A 22,870-nucleotide genomic window follows, 5' to 3' on the forward strand; every position below is an offset into this window, starting at 1 on the left:
CTGCTGTATAATATTGATTGGTGGGGTTCAGTTTCAATTTAATTTTCTTTCATTCTAGTCACACAAAATGATTGTGATACAAATACTTAGGGTGAAATCCTGACTTCACTGAAGTCAATGGGAGTTTTGTCATTGACTTCAGTGAGGCTGGGTTTTCACCCATATATTAGTGTGTTCTTCCTGCCCAGTAGTCCATGTCCTTCTGCTAGCGCATGGAAGTCAGCTTGTGTGAAATATATTTAACTCTTCAGAACAGCAGGCTTTCTCTGCAGCACCTTCGATTCTTAACTCTCTTTTTATTCTTTCTACCATGCTTGATTATCTCATCCACACAGCCACGCTGGCATTGTCGCCTGGTGAGGTAAGTCCATTAAACTTATCTGACTGTTATCTAAGTACTCTCTGGGACCAATTCTGCATTGTGCTTAGCCAGTGAACTCCCACTGCAGTTAGTGGAAGCTGAGGTGCTCAGCACGCTGCAGGATTAGTCCCTGTGTTTGTGGCTTATTCTGCCTAAATATGAATTATGGGTGAAGGTCTTCTGCACTTGTTTGTTAGTGTGAAAGTAGAATGAATTATATTGTAAAAGTAGAATGGATTAAAGAAATGCTGTATGTTCCTTTAAGCAGGAATGAGGAATGTTGAGATAAAGTTGACAGGAAGAGAATCATTAAGGTATTGAACAATGGGTCCATTTAAGCTGATGGTGGGACATTAACAGGAGATCGGTAAGAGTTAATAAGGAAATAAGATACATGTGTCTAGCCCCAGGTAAACTTATCAGTTCTGCTCCCTTTGTCATCTTGTTAAGTTCGCGCCCTTTTTATCTGTATAAAGAAGGTAGTTTGGGCCTTGCATGGCACTCACATTATCTGAGTATATTAGCAGAGCGCTTTTGCTAATAAACAGAGTGGTCTGACAAATTGTGAGTCCCGAGTCTGACTTTGACATTAGTTACCAGATCATCTGAATGCAACCTCCTGGTAAAAGTACAACACTGAGGGCGTGTCTAGAATGGAGATATTTGCACCAGTGTAACCACATTGATGCAGTTCCACTGGTACAAACCCCTAATGTAGACTCATACTGCACAAGTGCAAAACACGGCTTGCATCTGTGTGACTTACTCCAGGAGGTTACCAGAGTAAGACACATTGGTGAAGACTCAGTCTTGCACCCATGTGCACATTTATACTGGGGAATTAAATATCCTCAGTAGAGGCTGGTTCTCAGAGTGGGAGAGCACAAAGCTAGCTTTGTAAATATCATACAGAGCTACAATATCACAAATTATTTGTGCTCTAACAAGAATGGAAGGAGTGTTAATTATGGTTCATTCTGTCCAGTCATCCTTACCATACGTTCTCTAAAAAACACAATTTTCTGATATCACCCAGGCTTGGTCAAGACATTAACACAATTTTGAGACACTGACTTACAAATTCCCATGCAATAATGCCATAATATATCATCCAATTTTGAGAATTGGTCCTAATTTATACTCTGTTAGGGCTAGATTCAGATGTCAATGGCACCAGTGTATCAAAACAGTATAACTCCACTGATGTCAGTTGAGTTACTCTGAATTTATACCAATTTAATAAAGAGCACAGTCTGGCCCTGAGTTTCAGAATACTGGTTCCTTAGCAGAGATGATTGTTTGGAAGATTTTCTTAAATATTCATGATGCATAAACAAAAATATGTAAATTTGGGTTACATTAATGGAAGTCTCATGAACCCCAAGAGTAATACTTTGCAGCATTAGATGGCATTATTTATTTAGGGTGAAATTCACACCTACACAATAAAACTTAAGTTTGGTGCATGAGTCTTCTCTGGCTCTTTGTAATGGGATGAATTTCATCCTCAGCTCCTGTGACTTCCTCGTTTAGGGACCATTTCTGTTTCCATTGAATGATAAAACTCTTATTGACGTCAGTGAAAGCAGGGTCAAGCCTTTGTAGCATACTAAAAGCTTTACATGTACTGTGAACAGACCCTAGGACAATAAAGTTTCCTGGCAAATCTCTATAAATACACCGGGTCTGATTTTTCCACTGCCTTGTGCCATCTTTTACATCCATGCAAAGCAGGAGCGAAGAGCTTCCATAGCACAATGGTAGTGTTCTGCACTCACACTGGAAAGAGATAAGTGACTACACAAGGTGCAAGGCTCTGAAGAATCAGGCCCAGTCTCCTCTCACCGCATATGACAGCTATGTTGGTCTCTTTTGTATTACATTAGGATGACCGATTGGAGCACTGGCACAGTAAAGCTTGCAAATGTGATTGTCAAGGAAGTGCCAACTCAGTATGGGCCACCGGAACCAACAGCTTAGTGTGCATGCCGGGTAAGGGATTATTTCTCTCCAAATTATGAGCTATGTACTTCACTGCCTTTCTCTCTAGAGCTTCTTACAGCACTATTTTCACTTGTTCTGACATCCTAAAATGCTGCCCTGTACTGTTGGTCTGTAGCTTTTGACTGAACTTGCTATTCCCTTAGCACACAATGGGTCCTGTCTGATTCTGGATGATCAGCTCAGCCCCAACGTACTGGATCAATGATGGGACTGGTCAGAAAGAGAGTATTAGATCTCAGCTGGCTGTGTTACTAACTGCTGTGGGTGCTATTGTGGTTTGTGTCATAAGGCAGCACTCATGCTGCACCTCTGAGGGTTTGCCTACACTGCAGTCAGGGGGGGTGACTGCAGCAGGTGCAGCCATACCTGAGCTAGCTTCGATTTAGCTAGCGGAGTACCAGTAGCAGTGAAGCCATGCCAGCCCAATCTAGCCACTGGAGAACAGAGCTCGTCCTGGGCAGCTTTGTACAGCCCATGTGGAAGCCTGTGCTGCCTAGCTTCACTGCTATTGGTGCTCGCAGTTGCTAGATTAAAGCTAGCTCAGAATGTCTATGGGGTATCGGAGCCAGAATTTCTCCTTAGGGGCTGGCCCTGGTGAAGTCACCCAAGCTCCCAGCAGCTGTCAATACTGGAATTGAGGCATATTGCCTGTGTTGATGAGGTCTAAGATATCCCACATGAAGGATTAGAATTCTTCAAGCTCTGCCTTTTTTCAGCCAGTGTCTCCACAGGGCAATGGTGTTGAGGACTAGCTCTGTAAAGCGGTTAAGAATGGAAATTAATGGGTATATGAAGGAAAAGGCCTGTAGCTGAAGTTGCGTAACTTAGATCGATCTCCCCCCATAGTGTAGAAAAGGCCTAACATGTCTTCCAGATGTGCATCAAAGGCATCCAGGCTTGATTTGAAGACCTCAAGAGCTGGAAAATCCACCACTCCCCTTGGTAGTTTGTTCCAGTGGACGGTGGTTAATCAGCCTCACCGTAAAAAAAATTGGGCCTTATTTCTAATTCAAATTTATCTGCTACAGTTACCAACCACTGGTTCTTGTTATACCTTTCTCTGCTAGTATCAGAGGGGTAGCCGTGTTAGTCTGAATCTGTAAAAAGCAACAGAGGGTCCTGTGGCACCTTTAAGACTAACAGAAGTATTGGAGCATAAGCTTTCGTGGGTGAATGCCCACTTCATCAGACGCAAGTAATGGAAATTTCCAGAGGCAGGTATAAATCAGTATGGAGATAACGAGGTTAGTTCAGTCAGGGAGGGTGAGGAGCTCTGCTAGCAGTTGAGGTGTGAACACCAAGGGAGGAGAAACTGCTTCTGTAGTTGGATAGCCATTCACAGTCTTTGTTTAATCCTGATCTGATGGTGTCAAATTTGCAAATGAACTGGAGCTCAGCAGTTTCTCTTTGGAGTCTGGTCCTGAAGTTTTTTTGCTGTAAGATGGCTACCTTTACATCTGCTATTGTGTGGCCAGGGAGGTTGAAGTGTTCTCCTACAGGTTTTTGTATATTGCCATTCCTGATATCTGACTTGTGTCCATTTATCCTCTTGCGTAGTGACTGTCCAGTTTGGCCAATGTACATAGCAGAGGGGCATTGCTGGCACATGATGGCATATATAACATTGGTGGATGTGCAGGTGAATGAGCCGGTGATGTTGTAGCTGATCTAGTTAGGTCCTGTGATGGTGTTGCTGGTGTAGATATGTGGGTAGATATTTCTCTGCTAGGTTATCATTAATCCTTTAGTACCCGCTATTTTCTCCCTAGTATTCAAGTCACCTCTTAGTCTTGTTTTTGACAAGCTTAACAGACTGAGCTCTTTAAGTCTCTCACTGTAAGGCATTTTCTCCAGCCCTCCAAGTTTTGTGGCTCTTTCCCACACCCTCTCTAATTTTTCAACATCCTTTTTATACTGTGGACATCAGAACTGTACACAGTATTTCAGTACTGATCTCACCAATGCTGTATACAGAGGTAAAATCACTTTCCTATGGCTGCTCCAACTCCCTATTCCCCTGTTTATGCATTCAAGGATTGCATTAGCCTTTTTTGCTGCAGCATTGCTCTGGGAGATCATGTTGAGTTGCTTGTCCACTTCAACCCCCTTCTGGTATGGCCTGTATTCCTTAGATGTATAACGTTTCATAGAATCCAAGGCCAGAAGGGACCACTGTAGTCATGTAATCTGACCTCCTGTGTAACATGGGTCAAAGAACTTTCCCAGAATAATTCCTAGAGCAGATCTTTTAGATAAACATCCAATTGTGATTTAAAATTGTCAGTGATGGAGAATCCACTATGACCACAGGTAAATTGTTCTAATGGTTAAGTGTTCTCACTGTTAAAATTTACACCTTATTTCCAATCTGAGTAGAACTTTCAGCCTTTGGATTGTGTTATACCTTGCTCTGCTTGACTGAAGAGCCCATTATTAAATATTTGTTCCCCATGTCGGTACTTATACAGTGTAATCAAGTGACTCCTTAAACTTCTCCTGGTTAAGCTAAATAGACTGAGCTCTTTGAGTCCATCACTATAAGGCAGGTTTTCTCTGAACCCTTTCCAATTTATCAACAACCTTCTTGAATTGCGGGCACCAGAACTGGACACAATATTCCAGCAATAGTTGCAGTCGTGCCAAAGATAGAGGTAAAATAATGTCTCTACTCCTACTCAAATTTCCTGTTTATGCATCCCAGGATCACATTAACTCCTTTGGCCAAAGCATCACGCTGGGAGTTCATGTTCAGCTGATTATCTACCACAACCCCCAAATCTTTTTCAGAGTCACTGCTTCTCAGGATGGAGTCCCCCACCCTGTAAGTATAGCCTACACTCTTTGTTCCTAGATTTGTACATTCACACGTAGCTCTGTTAAAATGCATATTGTTTGCTTGTACCCAGTTAACCAAATGATCCAGATTGAGTGAATCAGCGTCCTATCTTCTTCGTTATTTACCAATGCCCCAATTTTTGTTTCATCTGCAAACTTGATCAGTGATAATTTAATGTTTTCTTCGAAGTCCTTAATAAAATGTTAAATAGCATAGGGCCAAGAACCAATCATTGTGAGATGCCACTGGAAACACACATGCTCAATGACGATTCCCTATTTACAGATATATTTTGAGTCTTATCAGTTAGCTAGTTTTAAATCCATTTAATGTGTGCCATGTTAATTTTATATCATTCTATACTTTTAATCAAAATGTTGTGCAGTACCAAGTCAAACACATTACAGAAATCTAAGTATATTACATCAACTGTATTACCTTTATCAAACTTGTAATCTCATCTAAAAAATATGAAGCAGTTTGACAGGATCTGTTTTCCATAAACCCATGTTGATTTGCATTAATTACATTATTTTCCTTTAATTCTTTATTAATTGAGTCCTGTATCAACCACTCCATTATCTTGCCTGGGATTGATGTCAGGCTGACAGACCTATAATTATTGTGGTCATCCCACTTACCCTTGTTAAAAACTGGCACAGCTCTAGCTTTCTTCCAAGCTTCTGGAATTTCCCCAGTGCTCCAAGACTTATTGAAAATTAACATTAATGATTCAGTAAGCTCCTCAGCCAACTCTTTGATGCAAATTATCTGGACCTGCTGATTTAAAAATGTGTAATGTTAGTAGCTGTTGTTTAACAGCCTCGAGAGATACTAGTGGAATGGAAAGAGTGTTATCATCACCATATAAGGAGGCTCTAGCATCTGTTTTTTCCCCAAATACAGAACACAAATATTTATTGAACACATCTGCCTTTTCTGCATTATTACTGATAATTCTACAATTCCCATCTAGTAATGAACCAATATTGTGGTCAGGGCTCTTTTTTGTTCTTGATATATTTCAAAAACTTCTTATTGGCCTTAACTCTGCTAGCCATAGATTTCTCCTTGTGCCTCCTTGCCTAACAATTCCTAACTTCTGGTTTATATTCATTACTATCAACTTCCCCATTTTTCTATTTGTTGCATTTTTTTTTAACAGCTGACTTCCCTTCCCTTCTAAACCAGGGGGTGGTGTTTTTTAACTAGTATGGCCTTCTTCCTCAATTGTGGAGTTGCTTTTTGGGGCATCTAGTAAGGTGTTCTTAAATGATTCCAAATTATCATTCACATTTTTCTGATTAAATTCTTCCTCCCAGATAATCTGCCTCATAATTGTTTTCAGCTTTGTGAAACTGGCCCTATTAAAGCACCAAGTACATATATTACAGGTCTGGACTTTATTCTGCATTTGGCTGTATTAAAATGTATTGTGTATCAGTGATCCCAGTTTATCAAGCGATCCATATTGCTCTGTAGGATTGCTCTGTCCACATCATTGTTTACCACGCTGCCAACATTTGTGTCAAATGCAAATTTTATCAGCAGTGATTTTATATTTACTTTTAGCGTATCGCTGAAAGTGTTGGACAGCATCAGGCCTAGTAGTGATCTCTGCCAATCCTGGGTAGAAACACTTCTTTTCAATGATGAGCCCCCACTGACAACTCCTGTTTGAGATCTATCAGTTAGCCATTTCTTAAACCATTTTGCATGTGCTTTGCTATTACATCATTCTAATATTTTAATTAGAATGCAGCATTGCCAGCTTCAAGAGATCAAAACTCATGAGTCAAACCCTCTCAAAATCATGAGATTGGCCCAAAAATAATGAAAATTTTAGAAAGAAGACTATATTGTATTTTTGGTCTCTTTTTTTTTTTTTTTTTTGAACTTCCCCTATCCACCCCAAGGGTGTGGGTCTGAGACAATTAGTCTTTCCCCACTCTCTCAAATGTATTGGATAAGGTGATTTTGACCCCTGCTGCAGAAGCTGTCACCCCACATCTATCCATCCCATGCCCAGCAATTAATCCTGTCCCTCAGGTCACCCCCCTCCCCCACCTCCATCAACCGCAACCCCAGTTCAGTGCAGCCATCAGTCCAGCCACCCCCACATCAACCCCCCTCAGTTCAGTCCCCACATCAATTCAGCCCCCACCCATAGCTTTACCTCTGCTCCTCCTGTGGTTCTTCACTGCCCTTTCCCAGGCTTAGGAGGGGGCGGAACTTCAGGGGCTCTTCACCCCTCTACCTCTTCCCAGGCCAGATGCTGCAGAGAGGTGGGGGTGGAACAGGGGCACTGTCCTGTCCATATTTCTCACCGGAAGGTGAGGGAGAGAAACTGTGCTGAGATGCTGGGCTCTTTGCTCCCTCCTCTGAGAACAGCGAGTGCAGGGAGAGACTCTGCTGGCTTCTGGCAGGGGTGCTGGTGCCTCTCATGCCATCATGGGACAGACTCCAGAACCCCTGAAATCCTGTCACTTGCAAGAGCTTGTAATATGGAGAATGTTGTGTGGTGGTAATACTTATAAATCCTAGGTATCTACACAGATACCTTTATCACCCAAACGTGTGATCTCAAAGAATGAAATCAGGGCTGTTTGACGGCTATAGGGGAGGGTATAATGGGAATTAAGTACTGTACTTAGGCAGTGCCCTTTTGAAGAACATACTTACATGTCTGAGGAGAACAGAATAATAAAAGATTACATCATTTTACCCAGAAGGCTCTTTCACTATAAATGAGAGTCTCCCTGGTAGAAATAACAAAATTGTGCCTGGGTTCAAATGAACAAACTCAGAATTTGCATAATGTAACTGCAAAGAATTTATAATGAGCCTAATTCTCCATGCGCTGCACTTCATGGAGCCATTCACACCTGCGCAAAAGGTGCTCAACGTGACTGGCAAACGCTACCCTCTCAGACAGCAGAGCTTTAGCCTCACTTTGCCCAGATATAAATGACCACAAAATGTGCAAGGCAGTGGAGAATCAGGCCCATGAGGGCTAGCATTCAAGGGAGCAATAGTGATACACAGTGGGCCCCTTTAAAGTCTTTACAAACAACTCTGCAAGTAATTAATATTACTACAATATTCCCTAGCAAAATTTAAAGGTTTTAATGGCAACCACTTAGCTTGTGCCAGTTTGTACACAAAACACACTCAAATAGCAGTAGAGCTGTCACTCTGCTATCCCAGTCGGTCTCTTTATGCCTTTGCAATGTTGCCTCTCACAAGCTTAGCTATCGTGGGAGTAGCCATTCTAATAACCACTTTAAGAGTTTTCTTAAGGTCAGTGATAATAACATTAAATAAATTAACTGGTTGTTCCTGGCAGCCTCCAGACATCTGTTGAGTAGTTCTCTGTCTGTGACAGTCTTCCAGAGCCGAAGGTGACCTCTTAATTGTATTATGGCTGGGTGATCTACAGATTAGTGTTACTAAAAGTAAAATTGTTCTGTCTTCCATCCATCACGTTCAAGATAAGCCTGCCAAGTAGTAAATGTCTGGGGCCATTTAAGTCCAGTCTCAGTTTGCGGTTTCTTACACAAAGGGAACAACTTATTTTAATGCTGTGGAAAAGCTGGTTATGTTGTGAACTAATCACAAGAAGACAGACTGCTATAAATCCACTAGATGGGTTAACTCCTGCCAGTGGGTCACATCAGCCCTGAAGGGAAATGAAAGCATCAGGGAGAATAGAAGAAGGCTGACAGACCTATAATTATTGTGGTCATCCCACTTACCCTTGTTAAAAATTGGAAGCTTTCTTCCAAGCTTCTGGAATTTCCATTTTCTTTTGATTTTTTTTTCTTTCGATGTCATAAAAAAGGCAAAGTTTGTGCAACACATAGGGAAGGGAAGGGAAGGGAAGGACCATATATGGGGAAGGACTATCAATCCCCCCACCCAGTGGGGGTGGGGGAGGGGAGAGGGGGGCTTTTGTTTCCCCACACACAGTCAAGCAGAATTTCCTCTCCCTGCCCCGCCCCCCCACCAAGACCATCAAGCAGTCAGACACTGTAGCTCCCTTTGTCATCTCCCAAGCAGCTATCATAGACTTTACTTGGACATTCCCACCCTTGGGTGGGTGTCATAGGCTTTGGCAGTGCACTGCAGCTGCCTCAGTGTCCCTGTTTTGGCTGGAGACCCTGCCATCCCCAGCCTCTGTACTGCCTCTGGATCCTTGGTAAGGGTAGGCAGAGAGCTTATTTCCCTGGCCAGGGCTTTTGTACTGGGAGAATGTCCCTTCAAAACAGTGGTTCTTGTCACTCCCCTGCAGTATAAGGCTGTCTCACCCTCCTTCTCCTCAGGTATTTCTCTGCCTACACTGGGAAGGTAACTTGATTCCTATTGGATACTGGCAGAGGTGATGTACCCCGCCTCCTCACTGTCAGCTTCCCCATTTGCATTTTGGCTAACACAGTCCTTTGCAGGTCTGGAGTTAACTGGGGGCAGGGGAGGGTGATTTTTAGGGTGACCAGATGTCCCGATTTTATAGGGACAGTCCTGATTTTTGGGTCTTTTTCTTATATAGACTCCTATTACCCCACCCCCGTCCCGATTTTTCACATTTGCTGTCTGGTCACCTTAGTGATTTTACCCCTTCTGCCTTCAAAGCCAGAATATCATTCCCCAAAAGCAAAGAATACGGAGTATCTGACAACAGCCATATAGCCAGCACCCCAATGCTTTCTGGGTCTGTATACAAATCTGTGCTGTAGGTAGGGCGAAGGCTTTTACAGCAGGAACCGTAACCCACTTTTCACACCCTGGGAGCATTTGGTGGGGTATCACCACATGGGGCTTAACTATAGTTTTAGCAACCCCAGTGTCTCTCCATCCAAAGAATGTCTCCCTGTTAACTACCCCCTTTTGCTCCCACTCGTGATCGGATGGATCTTCTGTACCCAGAGGGTGACACAGGACACACAGGCAGTGGTCTGGGGAGTGATTGGCTCAGCATGAACACTATATGTCATTGGCAGATGGGCTGTGTGATTCCCTCCCTCTGAAGAGTCAGTCACACAGTGAACTCTGTGAGGTTGGGCTGCACCCGGCCTTTCCAACCCTGCCCTGGGCCTCTTTGGGCGGAGTGGGCAATCCCTGGCAAAGTGACCCGGCTCACCACACCACTTCTCCCCACCCATCCCAGGGTTCCTTGGAGGAGGTTTCCCTCCCCCCTTAGCATGGATTTTGGCTTGGGCCTGATCCCTGTCCTCTGATTCCGTTCCGTCCCTATTAGGTTTCCTATCAAACCCAGGCCGACTATCCACATATTGGTCTGCCAGTTGCCCCACTAAAGTGACATCTCTAGGATCTTTGTCTGTTTTAGCTCTGATTTGAGCTCAGGGTGGCAGAGTTTATGGAATTGTTCTAAACCCATTAATTGTAAGCTTCACTGACCATGGAAATCACCCAACCAGTTCCCCCTTTAAATGAAATTGGGCTCAGTTCTCCTGTTCCAGTCCACATGCTCCTATTTGGCCCATTAAGAGGGCAGGACAGTACCTGGGAGCTATAAGGATATGTTTACACTGCAGTGTAATCACTCAGGCTCAAGCCTAACTCACCTTCCATCTACACACACATTGCGCTAACCTAGGGCTCGGATCCAGGCTCCTAGCACCCCACAGGGTAGAGATTCCGAGCCTGAGTCAAGCCAGAACCCTGGGTTCAAGCCCTATTGCTTTGCAGTGTAGATGCAGCCCCACTGGACTCGTGCTCTGGGAGTCCACCAAAAGTATCCCACAGTCCCACAGGAGCTCTTTGTGCTCCGGACAGGCAAGTTTGTGGGACAGTCAAGTTTTCCCACTCTGCACCAAAGGCTAAGGGATACAGTGGCCACATTTTGGGAGGATGCTTGGAAGTCTGGGATATGGGTGGTTGGACTAGGACCCACAGTGTAGGCGCAGGAGCACCAGGTTGAGATTCAGAGTTCAATAATTCCTAACCTTGGGTTACAAACGAGTGTAGATGCTCAAGTCCTAGGTTAACAAACCTAGGGTCTGTGAGCTCGAGTTCTACTAAGCCTGGGCTTGCATTGCAGTATAAGACATCCCCTAAGAGTTCTGGTGAGCAAGATCTAGCGATTCAGAGCAGACTGAGTCAGTCAGGAGGGGAGAGTTGCCAGAGTGAGAGAGATGTTGGTTCCTGAGAGAAGGCTGAAGGCAGGAGAGCAGCAAGACAGGTTTTCTGGCATCCCTAAGCCAGAGAGCCAGAGCAGGAGGGCTGGAGAAGGCTAAAGGCAGGAAGAGCAGAAGCAGCAGAGGGAGATGCCTGCTGGCTCTAAGCTAGAGAGCCGGAGCCAAGGGCCAGGCAGGGAAGTCACAGAGGGGCTTACCCGCTGACCTCTCCAGGGCCAGACAGCTGGGCCCAGAGTAACCACGAGAGGGCCAGGGGGAGTGTGGGATTGCTCCCTGGGTAAAGATTATCCCCTAGCAGAGATGCTGTGGAGGATTGCACTCTCGCTGGGATGGCTGTCCTGGCAGCGGGACGGAGGTGTGGCAGAAGACACTGGGTATGGTGAGAATGAAGCTAGATCATCAGAATTACATGCAGTGGGGTGATATGGACTGTTTTTTGTTAGAGACTGTTTGCACTATGTTTAGTTAATAAACTATGTTGATTGACTAGAAGATAAATTTGTATAGTTACTGGGGCCTCAAAAGGGAAACTGAGGTGAGGGGCCACTGGCAGGACTTCCCTGAGGCCAGGAGGAGGTGCCCAGGAAGGAGCCACATGGTTACAACCCCTAATTTGAGTTGAAACCTCAGCATAGTTCATATCCCCTTTTTTTCTGAACTCCCTGAAATCGTCTCCTATACACATCAGGGGTTACTTTAGAGATTGTTGCAAAAGTTTAGAGACCACTTTGTCCATAAGGGTGAAAATGTCCAAAGCCTTTATCCCTGGCAGTAGTGGAGCCAGATACCGTACCATGACCTCCTGCCCCACCCCCTGTTCAATTCAACCATTTCAAAAGTATCTAGGGGGGAGGGATAGCTCAGTGGTTTGAGCATTGGCCTGCTAAACCCAGGGTTGTGAGCTCAATCCTTGAGGGGGCCATTTAAGGATCTGGGGCAAAAATCTGTCTGGGGATTGGTCCTACTTTGAGCAGGGGGTTGGACTAGATGACCTCCTGAGGTCCCTTCTAACCCTGATATTCTATGATTGAGAAACACATCCATGTCACCCCTCCCCCCAAAGTAATTTGGAGTCTGTGCCACCCACCGGGCCAGGTACATGGGGTCTGGCTTCACCTATCAGATTAGGGTTTCACTGGCACAGCCTCCATCTTCAGCAGATGTTGATTCTTTTCCTCTCCTCACTCCCCTTATGTTGGCGCTGGTGCTTCTTCTATTCTTCCTGGTGCTGCGACTGTTGCTGCTGGTCTTTATGCTGCTGGTCCCTCTCCAGCTGTATCCTCTCTCGGTCCACCTGTGGACCTGTCCAAATTCCCAGTTGCGGTGCTGCAAGCCTCTTCCCAGCTTCCCTCCAGGGAATTGGCTCCAAGATCTCCAAGCCTGCTGGCCCCTCTGCCAGTGAGCCAGATGTTGCCTGAAAACCTGGACCATCGTTCCTTTTCTGATCTTGAGAATCCAGCAAGTCGACTAGCTGTGTCTTTGTCTGCGCCTCAGTGCTGAGCTGCCTTTCTCTGCAGAGCTCGAGCAGCTGACCTTTCTTCAGCTGTTCATAACTCATTTTCACCTCTCTCTCTTTTTTGCTATTCTTTTCCCTGAGAAGACTATAAACCTTCCTCTGTGCATTCCCCCTTCTGTGCTGCTTGCTTTCACTGCAGTTGGCACTAATGGCAATTTACACTGCCATAGAGCTCACACATGCTGCCACCATATATATCATAGGTCAGGGCAACTGCATGCATATTCCCCCTCAGTGCTCCCTGAAGGCACCCACTCTAGGCTCCCAGCTCCTCAGCCATCACCTCTGTTCAGTAGAGACCCACATCTCTCACTCCTGAGCAGGGTTTTTCCAGGCTGCACAGCCCCCTGCCTACACTGTAATATCCCCAGAAGCCAGACTGACTACACAGGCCAGCATCTGCACTTGGCTTTCTCTCCAAAGGCTATAAATAGTGCAATTGTCAGCAGTTACACATTACCACAGCTCTTCCCAAGTACACACATTCATTCTTATGGTGAAATCATTACAGAGAAAACATACTAAAAACAATTCAAGAACTTACACACCTGCTCAAAAGCTTACCAGAGATCACCCCAGCTCCAGCCTCAGGCTCTGGTACCTGTCAGTCCTTCAAAACCCACAACTGGGTTTCCCCCAAGTTCATAACTGTCTCAGATTCAGAACCAGAACACCCATGAATAGTTCAGCCTTTTCTTTACACAGCTTGGGCCTTTAATCTTGGCTTCATGGTGTGACTTCTCACTCAGGACACCCAAAACCGCGAGCCACTGTGTTACCACTCTGCCTTAGCAGGAGTGAGCTTCGCTGCTAAACTATGTGTCAATCCCATGACACACCCACCTGTTTGCCTTGCCAGCAAACTCCTCAGCACTCAGCCAGTCCACACCTTGCCTGGCAGGTAATAATCAGCGAACCCGAGTTCCCCAGAGACGTCTCCCAGCAGTGCCGAGTCCCTCTCGCTGGACACACACAGAAGTTATTAAGTTTTCTGCCTCCAAAGGGACAGCGTATGCACCAGCCTGTTAGGTTAGCTGAGGACTCACCCTCTACCATTAACACACAGCATCAAGATGGGTTTTATAATAAAACAAACAAAGAACGAGACTTAAGTGATACTAAGCACGAATGAAAGACCGGTATGGTTACAAATAAAACACAACACCCTTTCTAGTGACAAACTTCATTTAAGCACATTACAATCTTTGCCTAAGCAGTTTTCTTATGTTTTAAGCAGTTTTATGTCAAATTACCAGCGTATCTTGCCTTTCAGGTCAAGAGGATCCAGCTTTCGTAAGCTCAAAGGGTCCTATGCCCTATCATCCCCTCAGTGATGGGTCCCTAAAATGTCTCTTTGCCTGCTCCCGCCATATTACCCAAAGTCTGTTGTCCCTGTTTCAAGAGCCAGGAAGTTTTCCTGGGTGCAGATTCTTCCCTACTCCTCTAGCTTGATGGCTTTGTTCAACTTACATGGAAATGTCTTTCTATTGTCCTCTGCCTGTAACCAAGCAGGTCAGACAGGTCCATACACATTCCTTTGTCTAGGGCAGGCTGAGGTCATGCACTGCCTCCCAAATACATTTTAAGAACATATTTCCAGCACACATCTATAAACTTTTTATAGACAGTCTGGACATACACCCTGCAATGCTTTTTTCCTTTGAGAGATACATTATGACAATAACTTTTTGGAGCAATGAGTGTGTCAGGCCTGATGTCAGTTAAAGTATGGGGGAGCCTTCTGCCAGTTGGCACTGAGGCATTCCGGAGGGTGTGTGTGTGTGTCACACATGTAACAAGTGATTCATAGACAATTACCTTTTCCTCAGGGCATAGTTTCAGAAGGCTGGGGGTTGTTTGTATAACTGGCGGTTTGGAATTTCATTCATCTCTTCCCAGGTATTCCACAGGAAATCCACTTCACACATATTGTCCCAACAGTCCGGGCTTGTCTGTCACATTTTCAATATAGTCTTTTGAGTCCCCACAGCTTCACAACCTCCCACCCTGACAATCAATCCCGGCTGGCCCATGATAATACATACAACTATTCATTTAATACAGTGGATCACAAAGATCCTTTAACTCAATTCACTAAGGGCTCCCAAAGCTAGAGCAGAAAAGTCTGTCACAACATGCTTAACAACGTAGTTTTGGAATTTAAAGCAGTTCATGTTTGCAGTTATCCTCCACAAGCTTTTCTAGGCTGGTATTTCCTTGCCTAGAGGAAGGAGGGATGGCAGCTACTTGTTTTTAACAGAAAAATATGTTAATGAGATATTGAATTTACGTGTGCACTGCTCTACAGTGACTGTAGGAAAAGTACTATCGGGACTAGAGTCCAATTATGCTCTGGGAGGCCTTATACAGTTAGACACAGATTTGTGGTTAAGGGGTTATACTGGGCTTTCAAATGCCATCCAGAAAGGAAGATTTCCTGTCCACGATCTCAGCTTTACACAAGAAAACAGATTTGTTTATTTTTGAAAACTAGGCCAGGTCGGTGAAATTTGCATTGGTAGCTACCATAGGAGACAAATTAGCTTGTGTAATATGAATGACTGTGGGGGATAAAGGATGGCAATTAAGTGCCTAGGTTATAGGAATTTGCTCAGGCAATTCCTGTTGGAAGCTTGTTAGCATCTTCCTTTGGTTTCTCTGGACACATAACTAGACCTCTCAAAAAAATTGCTTAATGGAAAATGAGGCACTTTGCAGAGCCCAGCAGATTGGAATTACAAAAGGGAAGGAGCACGTTCCACATTTGAAAATAAAGTTTTAATAATAAATGTGCATTGCTGCCCTTAGTGGCTCTGGCAGCCAGCTGGATTCGAGAAGATCATTCCTATATTATATTTAAACAACACGTCCAGCTGTTACATATTACATTACTTGTAGAGTTGTTAACCCCATATGGAAGCAGGCTGAAAACCGGTTCACATTCTCATGTACTGGGATTGCGCGCGGCCCTACCATTATCTCAGATGGTGTCACATGGTATGTTTACAAAATGGCCACACCCAGCAGAAGACTCAGAAACGTCAATGATGGTTAAAAGCTTAACGGAGCTCTCCCATTGACACTAGCTGAGGATCTGGCCTTTTCATTTTAAAAATGTGTCTGTCATGCCCCAGTTTTCCAGATTTATCAGTTCCCAGGAAGGAATGCTGAATACAGAGAGCCACATGCCAACAAAGGGCTTGGCTCCCTCTTTCAGCCACGCAAGTCAAATCAGGCGCTTCTTCCACTCTTTTCCTGTTCCCAATCCCAGCCGCCTCCCTGACTCCCAATGTGCCTTCCCTTTCTTTGCAGGAAGCAGTCAGTGAGCAGAGGTAGGGGGCCAGGGAGGGAGCTGCAGTGGATAGGAAAGGGGTCTTGAAAGGTGCAGACCCACAATGGGTGGGAATGAGGAGAGGACAGGCTTCTTTATAAAGAATTCTCTTTCCTGCATAAAGCTTTCAAAGCCCAACAGCGGTGCTATCGCAGAGACCCCTTCCTTCTTACTGGTCTCCCCGATTCCTTGGGAGTCCCCAGCTGTTCCCTCCTCCCTAGGGAGGGAGAAGGTCTTCCTGTCAGAAGAGCAGCAGAGAAAAACAGCAGTGGGAGGAAGGAAGAGTTGGGGGGTGGGTATCTCTGGGGCAGCCAGAGGCTGAAGGAGGGAGCAGCTGGAGGCTGAAGGCTATTTTAACTATTCAGCTCCTCTTTGCAGTTTGTAACATGATGTGCCGGCTGTTTGTCACATCCTCTTTCTTCATTTCTATTTCATAGTTTATTCGTGTGGGCAACAAGGCCGTCTGACCTTGGGAAATTCCAGGTTGGTGGCTGAGCAGACAGGCTGGAATTGGTGTAATCCATTTCTAGAGGATAGTGCTGCTGCCCACGGTAAATGGGCTGATCCGTGCCCTCGTGGTGTGAGCTCTGCTGGCCCCTGGGAGAGCCAGGTTTGAGTTCTAATTGCAGCCCTTTGCTCCCAGAGGGTTAGATTGGGAGCCCCTAGCACCTACTTAAACAAATAGTCCCATTGCCCTCAACATGGCAGGGGGACAGAGGCAGCCCAAGCAGGTCAGCTCGCACCTGGCCTCGCTAAAGCCCTTCCGCTAGCTGGGAGTCGCCCTTACTGGTTCCAAAGGGACTTTAATTTTAGCCAGAAGGATGAGATCCTGCAGTGGAAAAATGAAGGCAACCTCGGGGGGATCCTCAGGGCAGCTGTAGAGAAGTAGCAAGGGGGGCAAAGGGGAAAGGATTATTATACATAGCTCAAAACTGGAGGCCTTGCAAACAGCCCACAAGGTCAGAGGAAGAATCTCATGAAAGCGAAGCCCCACGAATACACCTTAGATGTGTCTCTCAAATCCTGCAGAAGCGAGAATCAGAGCCTGGGTCAACTGACTCGGGCTCATGCTACGAGGCTAAAAATAGCAGCGTAGGTGTCCTGGGTTGGGCTGGAGCAAGGAGACCCAGAGGGGGGAAGGATCTCAGAGCCCGGGCTCCAGCCTGAGCAGGAACATCCCCACTGCTATTTTTGGCCCCATAGCGCAAGCCCTGGGAGCCCGAGTCAGTTGAGCCCAGGCTCTGAGACTTGCTGCGGCAGGTCTTCTTTTGCAGTGTAAACGTACCCCTCCCCCAAAGGGGACGTGGTGTGCAATGTCTGTGCAAGGCTAAGAAAGAGTTGTTAAAATAAATCAGTGCATCAGAGAGTTGCAATAAAGAGAAGGAACCTCCCCTCCCCCCATGAGTTCTGAAGTGCATCTTTTATGGTTACTGAGACTCCTCAGCGGGAGAGTGAAATGAAGCCTGTAGCTCCGCAGGTGTCCATGCCGCACGTTGCTGTTTATGGTCTGTCCTAACAGTGTGCTGCCACCATGCCAGAGGAGAGCTGACCGTGTGAAAACACAGCTTGAATCCACACACCAAGCAAACAAAACCAGTCAATAAAAGCAGCCGGACTTTCCTTGGATTAAACTGCTTGTTTCTCTTGCAGAGTGTCCCTATCATAAACCCCTCGGGTTTGAGTCAGGAGCGCTTCCTTCCGACCAGATAAGCTGCTCCAATTCCGAGCAGTACACTGGCTGGTATACTTCATGGACTGCAAACAAGGCCCGACTTAATGGCCAGGGTTTTGGGTAAGCCTAACCTCCCTGCAAGTGCATCACAATGATGAGTGTTGTGCAGCCATTCAACTGAGCAGGATGCAGAGTTGTAGGAGTCTTGATACTAATGTAACAAAGCAAAAAAAAGGGGGAAATGAAGTAAAGCGGGAGGAACAAACTGTGCCTTAAATATTCAGTGGCATTTCCAGCCGCTTACACCAGGGCTGAATCTGGTTCAGAGAATGTTGTATCCCCAAGTCTATTCCTAGTTAATTTTCCAATAAAAAGCTGGAGTCTTAGGGCCAGACTATGGTACCACTGAAGTCACTGGAGTTCTGCCACGGACCAAAATAGTTGGGCTAAGATTTTCAAATATGACCAGTGATTGGGCTCCTCAGTTTCTGGCTGCCTAACCTGAGACACCTTATTTTCAGAAAGTGCTGAGCACCTGCCCACGTTCAGTTGGGCGTTTAAACATGGAGGTACCACAGATCACTAGTCACTTTTAAAAATTCTTGTCCTTGATCCTTAACGGATCAGTTCCTTTGCATTCCTTCCTTTTCTGTCTGATTCCCCCGGGACTAACACCTGTACTGCTTTCTTTGATTTGCCTGTTTCTGACAGGTGTGCATGGCTCTCCAAATTTCAAGACAATGGGCAGTGGCTGCAGATTGACATGAAAGAAATCAAAGTTATCTCAGGGCTACTCACACAGGGGCGCTGTGATGCGGATGAGTGGATGACAAAATACAGCGTGCAGTACAGGACTGATGAGAATCTGAATTGGATTTACTACAAGGACCAGACAGGAAACAACCGGGTCAGTAGGAGGAGCATTTTGGTGAAAACGGTTTTAAGCTAAATGCAGATTTTGGCTCACAATGGGTGATATCCTATGCAGAACACCAGCACAAACCCTTTGTGCCATTAAATCAAATTAAGTTATAAGAGAGAATATGGGCCAGGCTTTCTTGCATCTGCGCTCTGCTCAAAGCAGGAAGGAAGGGTGTCAGCTAGTAGGTTGCATTCCTTGATCCCAGTGGCTGGTTTGTAACACCCCAGACCTCAGCAATACTAAAAGAAGCTGCCAGGAAGCTCTAAGATATGTCTCTGGTGTGACATATCTGAATGAACCCCCACCCATGGAGGATTTAGCGTAGCAGAGCTCTGCCTCACCACATCTGGATATGTCCTTTCCCAACCCATCTACCAGCCTACCATAGGGGTGGGCAGCTAGCGCAGGACCCAGATCTGTCACATCTATGCCAGCAGGGAGTTCTCCTCCTACAGTGGAATTCTCTGCTGGCCTTATGCAGCCATTTCCTTTGCACTGCTATGGAGAATCCAGCCTGAGAAATCCAACTCATCTATTGCCGGGTAAGGAAAGACTGGGATTATGCTGACTCTTGTCGTGAGCTCTACAAATTTGACCCCGAACCAATTTCTGTTTAGCAAAGCCTTAGCTATAAATATGCAAACTGACCCAATATAAATAAAGAGGCATAAGAAAACACAGAGGAACACCCAAAACAGAGTAAAAAGAAGGGAAACATAAAGGCATGTATCTCTCAAGGGCAGGAACCCCTTGCAGCAGATCTTACTTTAATTACAACAAAAGGAAACCACACAGTGATCCCTTACTACTGGATTGAGAGAGACTACCAGTTCCTTGGGTATTCCCTGTTTTAAGTGCAGAGACTAGTTTGCAAACCGGTAGAATCTTTGGCACTGTACGGAACTTTTCAAGCATAGCCACAGTCTCTTTTCGAAATCCGACAGCAACGTTATGCTCTTAGAGAGGACGTATATCATTTAGTAATACTTTGTCAGCGTTAGATAAGGGCAATACCGTTAGATGAAAGCTGGTGGATTGCAAGTGACTGCACTACAGCGAATAATATTTGAGAGTTTTTGTCAGAGTGACTCCCATAATATAACCATAGTCAGACATAACAGCAGCTATGGATCAAAGAGAGTCTGAATGGGTCTTGTGTGAACCAGGTGTACACAGGATGAGCTCTCTGTAGGGAGTGAAGATCAGGAATTTCACAGAAGCCTGAGGTTATGCTTTCACCATTAACATTTTGGGATTTGTGACGAAAGCTAGTGCAATCTGGTACAATTATAGAAGGCCAGACAGTTTTCTTTTAACGGCAGTACTGGATTCCAAAATTAAGTACAGCAGGACAGGGAAGCCGGGACAATCTTCAAAAGGTGTTGCCCCGCTGTGTTAACCCTGATGCCAGTTGGACCCCCGAGCACACAGAAGCTAACCTCATTCCCTGTTCAGCTTGCTGCTAGCAGTGGAGAGTGTAGAGTGCTGCACAGATCAGCGCTCATTCAAAACATTGCCTTTGAGAAAAAAGTGGAGCTCAGACTTGTCATTGTTTAACTACACAATCAGTGACACCACTTACCGGAGCTGGCAGTTTGACAAAGCCAGGCCAAATTGCAAAGGGGAACCTGCCCAGTGCGCTCCAGTAGCAGGGCAACAAAGCACAGAATGTGACCTACACCCCCAGTCTGAAGAGGAGATGTCTCACACTCAGGGCCGGCTCTAACTTTTTGGCCACCCCTAGCAAAAAAAAAAAAAAAAGTGCCGTCCTCTATAGCGCCGCCATAACACACACCCTCAGCACCACGCCGCCACCCCCCCCACCTCCCCCGCGGAGCGCCGCCGAACCCCCCAGCCCCCCGCGGAGTGCCGCCGAACCCTCCCCCCCCCCCCCGCGGAGCGCCGCCGAACCCCCCAGCCGAACCCCCCAGCTCCCCGCGGAGCGCCGCGCAGCTGAAGACACACCCCCCCCCCGCGGAGCGTCGCCGAACGCCATGCTGCCAAACCCCCCCCCGCCGAGTGCTGCCGAACCCCCCAGCCCCCTGCGGAGCGCCGCCGAACGCCGTGCCACCGAACCCCTCCGTCAAGCGCTGCCGAACCCCCTCCAGCCGCGGAGCGCTGCCGAACCCCCCCAGCCCCCCGCGGAGTGCCACGCCGCTGAACCCCCCCCACAGAGCGCCGCTGAACCCCCAGCCCCCCGCGGAGCGCAGCGCTGCTGAACCCCCCCACCGCCACACACACCTCCCGCCGAGCGCCGTGCCGCCAAACACCGCCAAGCCACGCTTCCGAACAGCCCCCCCCGCGGAGCGCCGCTGCCGAATCCCGCCCCCCAGCGCCCCCCACGCGCCCAGCCGCCGAAACAAAACAACCCAACCCACCCCCAGCGCCGCCCGACAACCCCCCCCCAAAAAAACCCTGAGCACCCCCCCGCCACCCCACTTTACCAGGGGCCGCCCCAAGCACGTGCTTGGTCGGCTGGTGCCTGGAGCCGGCCCTGCTCACACTCTCCCAAAATACATAGGTGGCCTGACTCTCATTGACACTATGTCAACTTTACTGTGCCAGAGGGATGGCAAAGAGCCCTAGTACAAATGAGAATTAGGCCCTTTGAATTAAAAATGACAAATCTTGTTGCAATTCTCCCCTGCCCTTCTTGGGTCACTTTTCTTTAAAAACAGTGTGGATTTTGGGGGGACAAGAACAACTAGGTCTGAATCTCCCTGGACTTACACTAGTTTTACACTGTTGTAACTCCAGTCTGGATGATTTACGCTGACTTGGTGCTAGAGTAACTTTAAGCCAGTAGGCAGAATTGCACCATTCACTGTCCAAATGGAAGAGATTTGTTGTGAATGACCAATACTGTCATCAGCACTGCCTGGTGCAGACATCACACCACGTCATTCAGCAATTCACATTCTTGGCTTGCAAACTGGTTGTCAAGGCTCCTTCCCCACTCTGAACTTTAGTATAGATGTGGGGGCCTGCATGAAAACTTCTAAGCTTAACTACCAGCTTAGATCTGGTCCGCTGCCACCACTCCCAATGTGCTAATTCCCTTCCCTGGGTAGCCTTGAGAGACTCTTCACCAATTCCCTGGTGAATACAGATCCAAACCCCTTGGATCTTAAAACAAGGAGAAATTAACCATTCCCCCCTCCTCTCTCCCACCAACTCCTGGTGGATCAAGATCCAACCCCCTTGGATCTAAAAACAAGGAAAATCAATTAGGTTCTTAAAAAGAAGGCTTTTAATTAAAGAAAAAGGTAAAAATCATCTCTGTAAAATCAGGATGGAAAATAACTTTACAGGGTAATCAAACTTAAAGAGCCCAGAGGACCCCCCTCTAGCCTTAGGTTCAAAGTTACAGCAAACAGAGGTAAACACCCTAGCAAAAGGTACATTTACAAGTTGAGAAAACAAAGATAAAACTAACACGCCTTGCCTGGCTGTACTTACAAGTTTGAAATATGAGAGACTTGTTCAGAAAGATTTGGAGAGCCTGGATTGATGTCTGGTCCCTCTTAGTCCCAAGAGCGAACTCTCCCCAAAAACAAAGAGCACAAACAAAAGCCTTCCCCCCTCCAAGATTTGAAAGTATCTTGTCCCCTTATTGGTCCTTTGGGTCAGGTGTCAGCCAGGTTACCTGAGCTTCTTAACCCTTTACAGGTAAAAGGATTTTGGAGTCTCTGGCCAGGAGGGATTTTATAGTATTGTACACAGGAGGGCTGTTACCCTTCCCTTTATAGTTATGACACTGGTGTGCGTGAAAATGGATTGTCACATGATCTGGGGAAGAGGGAGATCTAGCCCTTAACCCACTCTGCTCTGTGCTAACCTGCCTTTTTGTCTCTCTTGGTGTTGTGTAGGTTTTCTATGGAAACTCAGACAGATCATCCATTGTCCAGAATCTCCTGCGCCCTCCGATTGTTTCCCGCTACATCCGATTAATACCTCTAGGCTGGCATGTGCGCATTGCCATCAGGATGGAGCTGCTGGAGTGCATGAGTAAATGTGCTTAAAGTCCAATCATGCGTGGCTTTCAAAGGGGTGCGAGGAGAGTCCCTAGCAAA

At 46.3% G+C, this 22,870-nt stretch overlaps 1 protein-coding gene across 1 annotated transcript; it reads left to right on the plus strand.

Moving 5' to 3' along the window:
- Positions 1-310: 310 nt before the first annotated feature.
- Positions 311-22,819, plus strand: RS1 (retinoschisin 1). The gene is made up of 5 exons (XM_065423852.1): positions 311-361; positions 2,248-2,353; positions 17,854-17,995; positions 18,587-18,782; positions 22,667-22,819. Exons 1-5 carry the CDS (start codon positions 311-313, stop codon positions 22,817-22,819), a joined length of 648 nt encoding a protein of 215 aa, XP_065279924.1.
- The last annotated feature ends 51 nt before the right edge of the window (positions 22,820-22,870 follow it).

This window comes from Emys orbicularis, chromosome 1, assembly GCF_028017835.1.
Source record: "Emys orbicularis isolate rEmyOrb1 chromosome 1, rEmyOrb1.hap1, whole genome shotgun sequence".
In the NCBI taxonomy this organism is placed as follows: domain Eukaryota; kingdom Metazoa; phylum Chordata; order Testudines; family Emydidae; genus Emys; species Emys orbicularis.

Coding starts and splice junctions, on each gene's coding strand:
- RS1 (XM_065423852.1), top strand. CDS start 311: ATGCTTGATTATCTCATCCACACAGCCACGCTGGCATTGTCGCCTGGT. Junction 362..2,247: donor TGGCATTGTCGCCTGGTGAG/GTAAGTCCATTA, acceptor GTATTACATTAG/GATGACCGATTGGAGCACTG. Junction 2,354..17,853: donor CAGCTTAGTGTGCATGCCGG/GTAAGGGATTAT, acceptor TTTCTCTTGCAG/AGTGTCCCTATCATAAACCC.